We start from the raw sequence: 13,870 nt of genomic DNA on the forward strand, positions 1-13,870 counted from the left end.
TGTTTACTTCCTATCATGTAGTGAGTAGATTTCATTCATTGTTTGTTGAATCTAAAATTAATTTAATATTTATCGGTTATTCACAAACCGAAATCAAAGATCAGCACTATTTGTTTTAAGCTGGTCACATTATTTCTACGTTTGACATTTGTGGTTGTCATTTTAGTCTAGGGAATAAAAAAACAGATTATGGTTACATTATAATTATGGAGTGTGGAATTAAGAGGAGTGGCATCTCTTATGGTAGAACTGTTGTCCAGCTGTCAGCTATAAATAATAGTTCCAAATCTCTCCAGAGTAGCGCTAGAGTAGCTAAGAACCTAGGCGTTATTGACGGAGTGAATTGCGCTGTCTATGATTTGATTTTTTTGTTCAAGTACTCTGTATTGTATTGTATTGTAGCGCCACCTATTTAAAGTTTTTTGATGACACTTTTTGGTACATGGAGATTTCGTTCCTTATCTCCACCTTCCGTAATTATAATCATGCCATAACACGGAATGGATTTTATAATAAATAGAAAGATGATGTTCAAGGTTTGATTTTAAGCAAATATAGGATTAGTTTGGTGCTTACATGTTGCTCACCATGATTTTTATCTTAAGCAATGCATTTCCACAATAAGGCTACATGTTATAATGATTTTTTAGGCCTTATCAATCTGTTTCTGTGAATCTTGATTTGTACATGTGAATACATTTAATACTATTTATAGTTTTAGTCAAACGTTAGACAGTACACTTTAAAGTGCTGTTGGTTTCATTGATTCAAATAACATAACTGGGTCACATTGACCCCTTAGGTCGCATCAATCGGAATACGATTACGAATTTTTTTTTTCCGCTGGCTCGATTGATCGGAATATAAGGACTTCTCTAATTCTCGTAGTCCTACTATCGGAGGAACGGGATTTTAAAAGTTTGTCTAGTTCGATCGATCGAACCACGAGGTCTTTTTTTCTTCCTGTTGGATCGATTGATCGGACATAACTGTAGACTTGATATTATTGCTAAGTCCGGCTAATGACACATAAAGATTATTTCATCTTAACTCACTACTAGGACACTGCATTTGATATATTTGTCTAAATATTATGTAATGTCATGTGTGTTTATACTTCCGGGCCGATTTTGAAAAGGGCGATAGTCAACGCCAATAAATGTGTTTTCGACGATTGCTACGCGGTTGAAGTACGCCCGATTCCATATTTCCACAAAGCCATGATTTTATCGAAGTACAACTTTTACCTGCCACCAAATTAACGAGTGTGCCGCAAACATATGGATGCCGAAAACTGGGACTGTATCATTAACGCTAGTTCTGCTGTCACGAGTTTCAACGAAACTCACTCATCGGATATAATACAAATATATAAGAGTGTTCTGCAGTTATACTATTATCAGAGAATGTGCCGTTTATTTCAATAATAGTAGTAGTAAAACGCTTTATTGTACACAAAATAGCAAAATAATAAAGGAAAAATAATACATAATACACAAAGGCGAACTTATAATAAAATTAAAATAAAATTTGGGTTAAGAATATACCTACAGGGTGGAATTAGATTTTGGGTCAGTGAGGGTAGCTACCAGATCCCGTGCTGCTAGGTAAAAATGGCCTTAAGAGACCATCCCTCGATTTCAAATTGATGAAAATTGGCGTTAACAGATTTCCGGAAAAACATTCAGGGTGCGAGAAAAAGGTCATTTTGTTACAAAAATTGTTTTTGATGCCAATCGACTCCATTCCTACCCAGGATCACGTCGAAAGTAAGAAAACACTTTTGTTACCAGAAAATTGTTAAAAACTAGGTGTTGGTAGAGTACAAAATTAACCAAAAAATACCGGTCGGACTAACAGGAAAAATAAAAGTTGTGTGATCGGATTAAGAGGATTTTTCAAGGTCTCGTGGTTCGATCGATCGAACTAAACGAACTTTTAAAATCCCGTTACTCCGATAGTAGGACTACGAAGTCCTTATATTCCGATCAATCGAGCCAGCGGGAAAAAAAAAATTCGTACTCCGATTGATCGGACTAGCCAGTCGGACCATGCGACCTAAGGGACATTGACATGAAAAAATGTTTACATATGTTATAGACTGAAGGACTTGGAAATAAAGCAATGATTTATATTAACAGCCATTTTATTTTAAATCCTGTTTTTCTTGACTGATGTAGGATACAAGCACTATTGTTGGCACCAATATGTGGAAAGATTTGGGCCTATTTGCTAGGGTCGGCCGTTTATGAAAAATTGGGAAATATGTAATGCAATGCGACATTAAAAATGCCTAATTTTATGTAGATTACGAGAAAAATAATTTCAAAATCTAGCTATATACTTTTAGCCCCCTACCAACGGTTGTATGTAAAAATATCAAACATTTTTGTGAAATATTATCTATGTTTTACTTTTATATATAAAACAATCCCCTTTATATGAGAAATTATTTTCATATAAGTCTTATTTATTTATAAAAAAAAATCTGAGATTGATATAGGGACCGTGCGCGTTGGAGGGTCTGCCATCTTGTGGTCTGAATCGGAACCATAAACATGCACATTTACACGTCAAGTGTTTTCTTGTGCATAGTAGGTTCTGCCATCTTGTGGGCTACATCGGAACAATAGGGAGCGTGCATGAACTATAGGAGGCAGCACAGGAGCCGTCAGATTTTTGGCGCGAGGCGTAAATGTGATGTTTTTTGTTCCGATGTAGCCCACAAGATGGCAGAACCTACTATGCACAAGAAAACACTTGACGTGTAAATGTGCCTGTTTATGGTTCCGATTCAGACCACAAGATGGCAGACCCTCCAACGCGCACGGTCCCTATAAACCTCACATTTACGCTTCGCGCCAAAAATCTGACAGCTCCTGTGCTGCCTCCTACAGTTCATGCACGCTCCCTATATATCTCGTGCCCACATTGATGTTCTAAACAATGCCAGGAAAGTTGTCAATCAGAATAAAATGATAGTCCATCTTTGTTTTTTTTTATCATATTGGTTCAACCAAAAAGTTTGCCTAAAACGTGTGAAAGTATGCCCTAAAATCACCTAATTCATCATGTAACAATAGGAATGAATGACAATAATGCATTAAATAAAAATGTTTCTCTACTACATTTATTAATGAGGCAATTAACTAATTATGTCAATAATAATAGTGATATTAACGAATATCACTCCTTACAAAAATATACTTCACCCCTCACTTTACTCTTTGCTTAACCCCTTATATGCTTAGACATCGATCCCATGTGAATTTAAATCGATTTATTTAAATGTCAAGGTCACTTTCTCCATCAAATAATAATGTTCTCAATGATCACATTTGACAGACTGCATACAGGTGTATTCCAAATGGGAATGATTCATTCCCATCTGTCCCCGCCGGGCACAGATGGGAATACACCCGGCATACGAGGAGTTAAAGGCAAAAATTTAAATAGACAATAATTCAGCATAAACTTTATTCAAAACAAACAGCTTGTTTCAGTCTACATATATATTATCTAAACATGAAAATTTGCCATTTGATATAACACTAACATGTCATAATGACTATGTTCTAAGACTAAGAATAATTTATCATTGACAGGTCCCCGCTCCCCCTTGCCTACTTTTTACAATCACAGATCTGTCCCGAGCCTTCCATAATTTTTTTTTACTTTTTGTCCTGTTGCTTGATCCTGTAGTCTGAAAGAGCTGCTTTGATGGCATCTTCAGCAAGCACTATAAAGAAAAATTAAAAGTAAAGCATTATGCCAAGTTTGTCAAATGATTTCTAGTCAAATAGCAATTTTGAATTTATTTCTCATAAAGGTTGTAATAGCCATCTATTATCTTTTGTATGTATGTAGTTTCAATTTTTATTCACATGTGGGCTAAAAGCTTATTGAGGACAACTTCTATCAACATGTGCCATTTTTCATTTAGCTCAAATATCTTAAACACAAAACAATAAAAACAAAATTGATGATGCCAACCAGTACACTAAAATACATTATGTATACTTACTCGAGCAATGGAGCTTGACAGGCGGCAAAGAGAGCTCCTTAGCGATATCTGTGTTCTTCAGTTTTAATGCCTCGTCTACAGTTTTGCCTTTCACCCACTCGGTAGCCAGAGAACTGGAGGCAATAGCCGAGCCGCAGCCGAAGGTCTTAAACTTGGCATCAATGATCTTCCCATCATCATCAACTTTAATCTGCAATTTCATTACGTCGCCACATGCAGGTGCCCCTACCAAACCCGTCCCAACGTTCTTATCCTTCTTATCTAGCGACCCCACGTTACGCGGGTTCTCATAATGATCGATAACCTGAAAAAATTGTAAATTGGTAAACATTACGCGGTGAAAATCGATAAACCTTGACATTGCTGCGCATTGCACAAGAAATAACAAACTCACCCGCTCGTGGTAAGATGCTGTCTGAACAGCCTGGACACTAGTAAACAGGTTCAGATTAGTAAGGCTAACGCATCTGCGTAGACAGGAGACGAGATGAGCCATTTTAGCACAAATTATCTAATGTTTTGTGATTTTTATGCAGTGCGACGTGCGGTTCGATTTATATTAGCAAGAGAAGTTCGAAAACTATCCTGTAAAAATATTGTCATGTTTCATTCTCAACAAAGGACATGCGTAGTTAACACATTCACTACCAAGAACACGCTAGGTGTGTTAATTTTGTATTGAAAATGGGCTGCATGACATTGAAAGTGTTAAAACTCATAAAAATAAAGAAAAAAATGTGTAGGATCCTTATAGATTACTTTACTAGTCTTATATATTCTATTTATTAGTAAATATGATAATATAGTGCAAACTGTAATAAATAAGACCACCGAAGTTAATAGTGTTTTACATGTGTTTTAGAACGGACGTCGTTATTGTCAAAATGTCATTGTTCAAAGTGTTTATAAAGATTGGTATGATAAAAAAAAATTTTTGGTGCTAATTATATATAAAGGTACAAAAAAAAGTATAGAGACGAAATGATAGATCCAGCAAATGACCGAACGAGATGCTTCTATAGAACTTTCAGTAGGAATAGCAGAGAAAGCGCTATTATAGTTTGTCCTTGTCACAGTGTGGGCAACAAATAACTCGACCAAATTATGTTTTTAATTTTGTCGCATCACGTATGTTCTGTCACTTCTGAGGGCCTACCGCGAACCACGTTCGACAGGTTGCCTCCCTGTCACACTTACGTACGAATTTACAAGTACGACAGAGAGGCAACACGTTGAACGTGGTTCGCGGTAGGCCCTCTGTCTCTCACAGGCGCACGCGTATAGCACATCTATAGGATCCTACCATCTATGGTGCAAATACATAAAGAGCCCTCCACACTCGTGCGCGAATCGAGGCGCGAAGCCGCGAACGCGAGTGTGGAGGGTCCTCGCGTCGATTTCGCAGATTGTTCACGCCTTCGCGCCTTATTCCCCGTTTTTTGTCGGTATTTGGCCCGCGTCAAAGGAGACGCGAAGCGCGAACTTACAAGACTCCACACTCGCGATCGCTCGTTCTTGTAAAACACCGATGATTTACACTATTATACTTTTATAATTAGGTATTTAGTTTAATTTAGAAGCGCTAGGGTGTACCGGTACACCGAGCGATTTAGAGCTCTCGTGCAACCGTGTCGCTGAATCGTGGCTTGATGAGAACTGCTGACCCAAAACCGTGGGAACATGGGGATGTGTGGTATTGAGTCACGTAGGTCATGAGAAGTTTCTGGAGTTTTGTGCTGTCGCTTCCATTAAGATAACGAAGAGTTGCTCAGGGATGCGTGGGAACGGCATTAAGAACCGCCATAAAATAGGTAATGGGGTGCATACGCATACGCCTGCACTTGTGTCAGAGGTTAAGAGTGCATGTGCGTTGTTTATTTCATTAGGTGCATCTGCATTCCTTTGACCGGCGCCGAAGATAATCCTTAATGGGTTGCGATTGGTGTGATGCTGGAGACCGTGGGAAGGTGAGTGACGTCTCTTGACTCTTGTTTTATTACAGAAAATTTAAACTAATCGCCTTGAGAGGACTCCAAATATTAAATCATATGTTTTCTTCTAGCGCCTAAACTATTTAGCGGATTTCAATAAAATATACATCAGTAGATCCATAGTACACGAGTGCTACGGACACTAAGACGGCATAGGAAAAAGTATGCGACTTATTTGTTGTTTTATTTTTTCTTTTTAGCTATGGATTTAATGTGAATATTGTGTATGGCGAAGTGAAAGCTTATTAAATTTTACACCATAAATGTCATGACACTATGTCCCTAAAATGAAGCCATCTCATAGAAATATGGCTCAGAAGTCAAGAAGTTGTACTACTGCCGTTTCATTCAAATAAAACGCGGTAAAAATATATATTTGTACTTTTAACTAACTTATTACTAGTTACAAATAAGGTAAGTGTGTATCTGAACGAACCGTTCAGGATTGAACTAATAAAAATATGTACCCTAGCATTAACTTTATGGACAGAAGAACCCTTATTTCGAAAATATTCTAATTTGCTTTCTAATTATAAAATGTCATGAAAGTGAAGGAAGCGAAAGAGGTATGTCAGGATCGTAGCAAGTGGAAATCCGTGGTTTCTGCCTACCCCTTCGGGAAATAGGCGTGATTATATGTATGTATGTATTCTAATTTGCTAACATTAATTTGTCTAGTAACAAGTTAATGAAAAGTACAAATATTTATTATTCCCAAATTTTATTTGAATAAAACGTCAGTAGTACAACTTTTTGACTTCTGAGCCATATTTCTATGAGATAGCTTCGTTTTAGGGACAAAGTGTTGTAAGCATTTTTTGTGTGAAATTTAATCAGATTTCACTTCACCTTATATTATTATTATTAAAGCCTTTATTATACGAACTGTTGGCAGTCTATTTAACATTTCCTTATTATATTAACAATTCCTATGAACATGTTCGTAAGGTCTTTTGACCTAGAACCTCTTCCAAATCACCTTTTTCTATTATATTTAGGTATTTGTCCAGCATTTTCTTCCATTCTTGTCTATCTATTGCCATTTCTTATCAGTTTTTTCCTGTTGTTTCTATGAGGTCTTTTTCCCATCTTGTTTTTGGTTTGCCTTTTTTTCTTTTGCCAACTTTTGGATTCCAATTCGTAGCTATTTTTGTCCATCTGTTATTTTTCATCCTGGCTATGTGCCCTGCCCAATTGTATTATTGCTTCAAAATATGTACTGCCGCGTCTCTAAATTTAGTTCTCCTTCTTATCTCTATGTTTCTAACTCTGTTAGATAACTGTATGTTAAGGACACTTTTCTCTATTGACCGTTGACATACTTGAATTTGTTTGATGAGATCTCCTGTGAGTGACCATGTTTGACTGCCATATGTAAGACAGGGTAGTATGCATGAATCAAAGGCTAGTTTTTTGAGTTTCATTGGTATTTTCTTCTTTAATATATCCTTCATAGACCATGTCTGTCCAATTCTTCTTGCTATTTCTTTATTTGTGCAGTCTGTGAAAGATACTTGTTTCCCAAGGTAGATAATACTCTGTGACATATTCCAATGATGTATTCTCTATTTGTATAGTCACTTTTTTTTTAGTTAGTCATAACTTTAGTTTTTTCTTCGTTCATTTCTAAACCTACTTGTTGGCTTTGTGCATTTAGTTCTTGCAGTAGTGTCCTGAGCTCGGTTGCACTTTTTGCATTTTTTGTGTGAACTTTAATCAGATTTCACTTCACCTTACATAATATTCATAATAAATTCATAGCTATGCAGATTAAAGAAAAAACAAAAAAGTTGCATACTTTTTCCTGTGCCGTCTGATCCTCGTGGTCCCCGAAGCTTAAATTTTAAGACACGCAAACAGGGATCCCAGAAATTGTAGCTGTCAAATTTGATTACTGACTGTCACTATTGTTTGAACCTCGTTAAAGACCTAAAATCTGTTTGTGCAATCACATTATTTAGCCCTAAAAAGTTTTCCTCCGTTAATTTTAGTAACTTTGTATTTTGGTTTAATTTTTCTGTTATAAAACAAGTGTAAACAAGTTGTGTAGGGTAAGAGGAATCTACCGATACTACATTTAAAAAAATCCGTTCAGTATCCTAAGCTACAGGGTGTACTGAATCATCAGTACTTAAACCCAAAACCCTACTTTCTGGTTAAACCGCAGTCGAGTAAAATGTTCATATTGGGGTAGATCACGTACAAGTGTATTGTTAAAAGTGGAAATCATATTCCTCCGAGCTTCCTATTAAGAGAATGTCCCCTGGAAGTGTATAAGCGTTAAATTTAGATTTAGCAAGTATTTTCTATAACAAGATGTATTTTTTCCTCAAAGATATCCAGGACTTTTTTGTGTAGAATTTAATAAGCTTTAATGTTGCCTTACACTATATTTTCATAAAGAATGTAGATTAATAGTAAAACCCGAATTTCTCCTGGATGGTACACATTTTCCAAGATGGTTGCGATTCCTCATGGTCCCCAAATGTCAAATGGTGTGAGCATGAAAAACGGGACTTTAATTTATATATATACCAAATTTCATGACTGTCCCAGAGATTTCGAGGTTGGTCCTAATCCGATTGTGCTATTGGTATGGATGCATTTTTGAATGCCACGATGCTAGTGATACGGCATGTTCAAAGTGAGCAACTAGCAATAGGATACGCGAGCTCGATAGTACGCATGATCGTGATCGGCTTATCATTTAAGATTTTGCCTTTACTTTCTGCGATCGTTCTTCTGTACAAGGTGCCTAGCCAAGATGCCAATTGTTGCGCTACGACAACAAACCTCTATCTGCCTCTCCATCTCACTAATATGTAAGAGTTATAGAGAAACATTTCATTGTGGTAGCGCAAACAATTCTCATATTGGCTAAGCCCCCTGAGCTGCGTGCTGGTCAAAAATGTCACCTTCTTAATTCGCTCACCGAAATTAGCACTACTAATTAATAGCATACCTGTTTTATAATATAGTCGGTCCAGCTTCTCAGTCAGTAGAAAAAAGGCGACTTATTAAAAAACTTGGCACGAAAGGTTATCGTGTCATAGAAAATATACGGTGTTACGATTCGATACTAGTGATACGGTATGCCCAAAGTGAGCGTCTATACTTAATGATACGGCGTTATGATACGATACGGTGATACCCTACAGTTAGTATAGACGCATTTTTAATGCCACGATGCTAGTGATACGGCATGTCCAAGTGAGCGTCCATACTTAGGATACGCGAGCTCAATACGATCCGCATGATCGTGATCGGAATAATGATATAAGTGTGGACCCAGCTTATATGATGTAGGTTAATCGTGCTAGTTATTACCACGCTTTGAAACATTAAATTTGAACTGTCAACTGGAATGTCATCTAAACCCTATCTATAAAAAAACATATTTCATAGAGATACAATAATATAAATATAAAATAGGGGAGGGGGCAGATGGCCGAACGAGATGCTCATATGGAACTTTCAGTAGGAGTAGCGGAGAAAGCGCTTGCAGTGCGCTGTCCGTGTTTTTAATTTTGTCGCATTGTGTATGTTCTGTCTCTTACGGGCGCACGCGTATGCCACTTCTATAATATATATATAATACTAGGTCTATGCCCTATCTATGCGTTGAATCTCAAATATCTGTCTATTGCGCTATCTATATATAGGAGTTTCAAACTAATATCATGACATTCGGAATTAGAGCATTTTCTAAGCTTGTCGTGCCTATTGTTGGCAACGTTGTTTGTTTATCAAGGGCTCAATTAAGCAGTGTGTAAGTAATTAAAACACAATAGTGTGTTAGTGTTACGCAATACGCAACAAGTATTATATTCCGCCTTCGCCGGCCGGTTTCTAGAATAAACATCTCATCACTACACTAATTGTCATGTGTCAAATTCTGACTACAAAGTCAATACTTTTTGTAAATTCTTTGGTATCATCTTATTTCTAGTAAAATGGCAGCGAGTAATCCGGATTATAAGAGCGCAACTTCTATTCATGAGTTTACGGTGAAAAACATAAAGGGTGAAGATGTGAAACTGGATGTATACAAGGGCCATGTTTGCATCGTAGTAAATGTTGCATCGCAGTGCGGTTTGACCGCTAACAATTACAAACAACTCAACGAGCTTTACGAACAATACGCGGAGAGCAAAGGTGAGTTCCATCGAATCTAGTAAGATTATTTTACAAACATCAACATACCTAATAGATAATTTGACTATTTTTTCTTGCTCTAAGGTCTGCGTATTTTGGCGTTCCCTTGCAACCAGTTCGCCGGTCAGGAGCCAGGAGACCCTGAGGCTATTGTGTGCTTTGCTAAAGACCGCAAAGTCAAGTTTGATTTATTTGAAAAAATCGATGTGAATGGTGACAATGCTGATCCTCTATGGAAGTTCCTAAAGGTAAGTCTAATGTTAATTTGGGGTTGGTTGGAAGTGCTATCTCTATATAATATATATTATATTAACTGCTGTATGTTACTAAATACCCAGGCAGTAAACTACAGTAAAAAAACTTTATATCACTAGGAAGATGATGATGATAGCTGTTATAGTAATTGACCTAGAAAATACTTGCTTATCATCATTTCAATTAAATATTTAATAGATAATGTTATAAATTATCTTGACATTCCCACAGCCAAATTATTTTTCCATTAATGTGTGCGAGTCATTGCATGGTTGAAGAAAAATCAATATCAAATTGCTTCCCATGACCTTGCTCTAATTAAAGCTATTTGAACTGGTAGCAGTAACTTTAAATTGTTATTGATTTTTTATTTTCCATACTGTGAAAGAAATGGTTCCTATTATGTTTTTAAGTAAAATAAAGTGTAACACTTTATAAATAAATGCCATATTAACACTTTTACAATGTGCATTAAAAAGGTGCTTGAATGACACCAATATCCTTGCATTTATTAACATGATGGTGGTGGCATTTTTTTTAATCATGCGTTGTTGTTTGTCAAGGGCCCAACGCTTTTTAAGCTCTCATGTAAATGAGGCCTAAGAAATATTGTATGTAAGGCAAAATGAATATTGTTATGATTATTGATCAGGGTCCGTACATTTCATGCTGTTAGGCGAGTCCACACAGAGTGAGGATACATGCGAGGCAGTTTCCTCACGCTCAAACCGGCCAGTGTAGACGTGCCTAAGCTGAGTTGGTGTGCGTGTTTTCCTCGCCTACACTGGCCGGTTTGTGCATGAGGAAATTGCCTCACGCGTATGCTTGCTCTGTTTGGACCCGCCTGTTGACGCAAAATGATGTGATTTAACATACAGGGAGTTTTTTACAACACTACAAATTTAGATAACTTACCTATTGACCGTAGAAAAATAAATACTTGTTATGTAAAATACACTGTTAAAAATAAAATATATGTAATATTTAATAAACTAATAATCTATTATTTAATTTAGTGACATTAAATGAAAGTCAGCTAGACATTTCTGTACTGATTGTCTAGTATCTATATCAGTTAACTAAAGAGGTTGACAAATGATTAATTAATACGAAAAAACTAATTTGAATCATACTCTATGTAGCGTGACGTCATTTTTCCGTTAACGGCTTGAAATGTACGGGCCCTGTTATGGATTGATATCAGTGTCACAATTTGCTCTTCCATATCAGGATAAAACTAAGTTAAACTAAAAATATCAGATACAAGTGACTTTTTTTTCAGCATAAGCAGGGAGGCACCCTGGGCAGCTTCATCAAATGGAACTTCACCAAGTTCATTGTTGACAAAAATGGCATTCCAGTGGAGCGCCATGGGCCAAACACTGACCCACTTGACCTTGTTAAGTCCCTGGAAAAGTACTGGTAGCTTCAACCATTGTAATGTAGCTAAGGGAAAATGATTCATAATAAGACTAAGAGTACATAGCAGTGGTGGGGCATCAAACATAGCCCTTGGGCAAGCTGAGGAAACTTTTACCTAAATTTTCTTTTGGACCTGGTCTGGTGATGTGCTGTTTTGTCTCAAATTAAACAATCCAGTTAATATCGACTTCTATGGACTCCCCACCGCTACAAGTTAAAGGTTGTTGTTTTATGACATGTTTTGGATTAGTCTATGGAGGATTATTTGGATCTTACAGCAATCATTTCATAAAAATCCGAAATCAGCAACTAAACAAATATGTTGTCCATTAAGGGATAAAACAAAAAATATTAACCCAACCCAGATGATACCTTTTTAAATTATTATGGAACAGTTTATATTCTCTTAACTATATATATATCTATATACTATACTATATCGTCTATATCTATGCTTCACAATATGTTGGTTAAAGTTGCATAATAACTTTTATACTACAATATTTAACAGGGTCACCCCTCAATGTTATCAGTCAATATCTCACCTTGATGCATATGTGTGCCTATGCATTGTAAACATGTTTTGTTTTTAAAATGATTTAAATATAAATACAAGTATAATTACTATTACTTATAAAATAGAATTAAGGGGCTTATTAGCATTTGGATATCTTTTTGACACTATAGTTGTAAGAAGGCACATACATTTATATAAGAAAAAAAAAGAGCATCACTGTGACTACACTACTTTATCTTGAATATCTTGGATTTACGAATGTCTATGATTGGCTGAATAACACCAATGTCACTGTTTATAATAATCATTTTTTAGTGCTGTGAAATTATACCTATTGTTTTCAAAATATATTTTTTTGTTGACATGTTTGTTTCTGTGTTACATTCCTTCAGCAACCAATTTAATCAGACACGCGGTTACTGGGATGATTTATAAAAAAAAGATTAGGATTTGTAACAAGTTTTTTGGGATTAGGATGGTTCCAAAAAGAATATAATAGATTAGATTTATGATCGAAACCATGTATTGTGAGTTGTGAGTTACAAGTTTTTTACCGTCTCAAATCCTTCTAATTATTTCTAAATAGTGTTATTTGACCTCTGGTAATAATTAGTAATTATTAACTCGGTTAATAAGATTAAATGACTGACTGAGACTGACAACAATCAGGGAAGCAACAAAAGTCAGAGACGCAGCCAGAGAAATAAGAAAAAGAAAATGGAGATGGACATGTTTATTTTAGATCTTGACAAGTGACCGTCAAGCAGCGATCCGTCAAGATCTAAAATAAACAAATGGACACAAAATATAACTAATTGGTTCCCTATATACAGCAAGAGAGGTCAGGGACACCCGATGATGGGATGGGAGATGGGAGGATGATTTCCCACCAAAGTGGATAAGAACCGCTAGGAACAGAGAAGATTGGAAAGCTTTAGAGGAGGCCTTTGTCGGAAACCACGGCAACCTGACTGGTGACAACTAAAAACAGTGACAAGTAACACAACAGAACGATAAACGAGTCAGTGAACAAAGGCTAACTGAATTGATTAATTAGTAATAATAGGCGAAATTGGCGGTCAAGCTAATTGGTCGGTTTTCGTTTTGCAGTAATAGATTCCAAGGTACAAAGTACGATATGGCAATGCGTGATTAGGATTTGATGTTTTTATCTATACGACGAAGCACGGGTATCTTTACAATAATCTATCATGCTGACTGCAAAATTTCTAACCGACTTGATACCGCGATGAAATGCACAATGGTAACCATCACTATTATACTCTTAGTTATTTATAATCTCGTGGACTTCATGTAGGTAGTATGGTAACTACGTCAAATTAAGCTAAGGGTATTGGTTAAGCTAATTTTATACGAGCTAAAAACAGTAATAAATAACACTTAGACATATGAGTCTTAATTGGCCATCTCTATTATAAGTAAGTACGTATACCTGTGTATTAACCCGGTACCCATTTATGAACATAAACATTGAACCGCGATAAT

General features: G+C 36.2%; 2 protein-coding genes across 3 annotated transcripts in view; one reads left to right on the top strand and one right to left on the bottom strand.

Moving 5' to 3' along the window:
* The window catches only part of LOC133522773 (uncharacterized), a 195,338-nt gene extending 182,612 nt beyond the window's left edge, over positions 1 to 12,726 (top strand). The window contains exons 1-4 of one of the 2 annotated variants that reach the window (XM_061858223.1): positions 9,626 to 9,784; positions 9,965 to 10,170; positions 10,255 to 10,418; positions 11,708 to 12,726. In XM_061858223.1, coding sequence (XP_061714207.1) covers positions 9,696 to 9,784; positions 9,965 to 10,170; positions 10,255 to 10,418; positions 11,708 to 11,851 — 603 coding nt within the window. In that variant the 5' untranslated portion in view covers positions 9,626 to 9,695 and the 3' untranslated portion in view covers positions 11,852 to 12,726. Of the gene's footprint in view, positions 1 to 9,625; positions 9,785 to 9,964; positions 10,171 to 10,254; positions 10,419 to 11,707 lie in introns of those variants that run through there. The other variant, XM_061858224.1, reaches the window with a different exon arrangement.
* Positions 3,464 to 4,600, bottom strand: LOC133522775 (iron-sulfur cluster assembly scaffold protein IscU). Its single transcript, XM_061858227.1, has 3 exons — positions 4,419 to 4,600; positions 4,025 to 4,328; positions 3,464 to 3,739 (listed from the first exon to the last, which is right to left on the bottom strand). Exons 1-3 carry the CDS (start codon positions 4,518 to 4,520, stop codon positions 3,672 to 3,674), a joined length of 474 nt encoding a protein of 157 aa, XP_061714211.1. The 5' UTR covers positions 4,521 to 4,600; the 3' UTR covers positions 3,464 to 3,671.
* Positions 12,727 to 13,870: the final 1,144 nt, after the last annotated feature.

This window comes from Cydia pomonella, chromosome 11, assembly GCF_033807575.1.
Source record: "Cydia pomonella isolate Wapato2018A chromosome 11, ilCydPomo1, whole genome shotgun sequence".
NCBI classification, from domain to species: Eukaryota; Metazoa; Arthropoda; class Insecta; order Lepidoptera; family Tortricidae; genus Cydia; species Cydia pomonella.

What these genes read in the sequence shown, in the direction of transcription:
- LOC133522775 (XM_061858227.1), bottom strand. Translation starts at nt 4,520, where the DNA reads ATGGCTCATCTCGTCTCCTGTCTACGCAGATGCGTTAGCCTTACTAAT. An exon ending in CAGCATCTTACCACGAGCGG is followed by an intron (nt 4,329 to 4,418) that starts GTGAGTTTGTTA and finishes CAATTTTTTCAG; the next exon opens with GTTATCGATCATTATGAGAA. An exon ending in TGTCAAGCTCCATTGCTCGA is followed by an intron (nt 3,740 to 4,024) that starts GTAAGTATACAT and finishes TTTTCTTTATAG; the next exon opens with TGCTTGCTGAAGATGCCATC.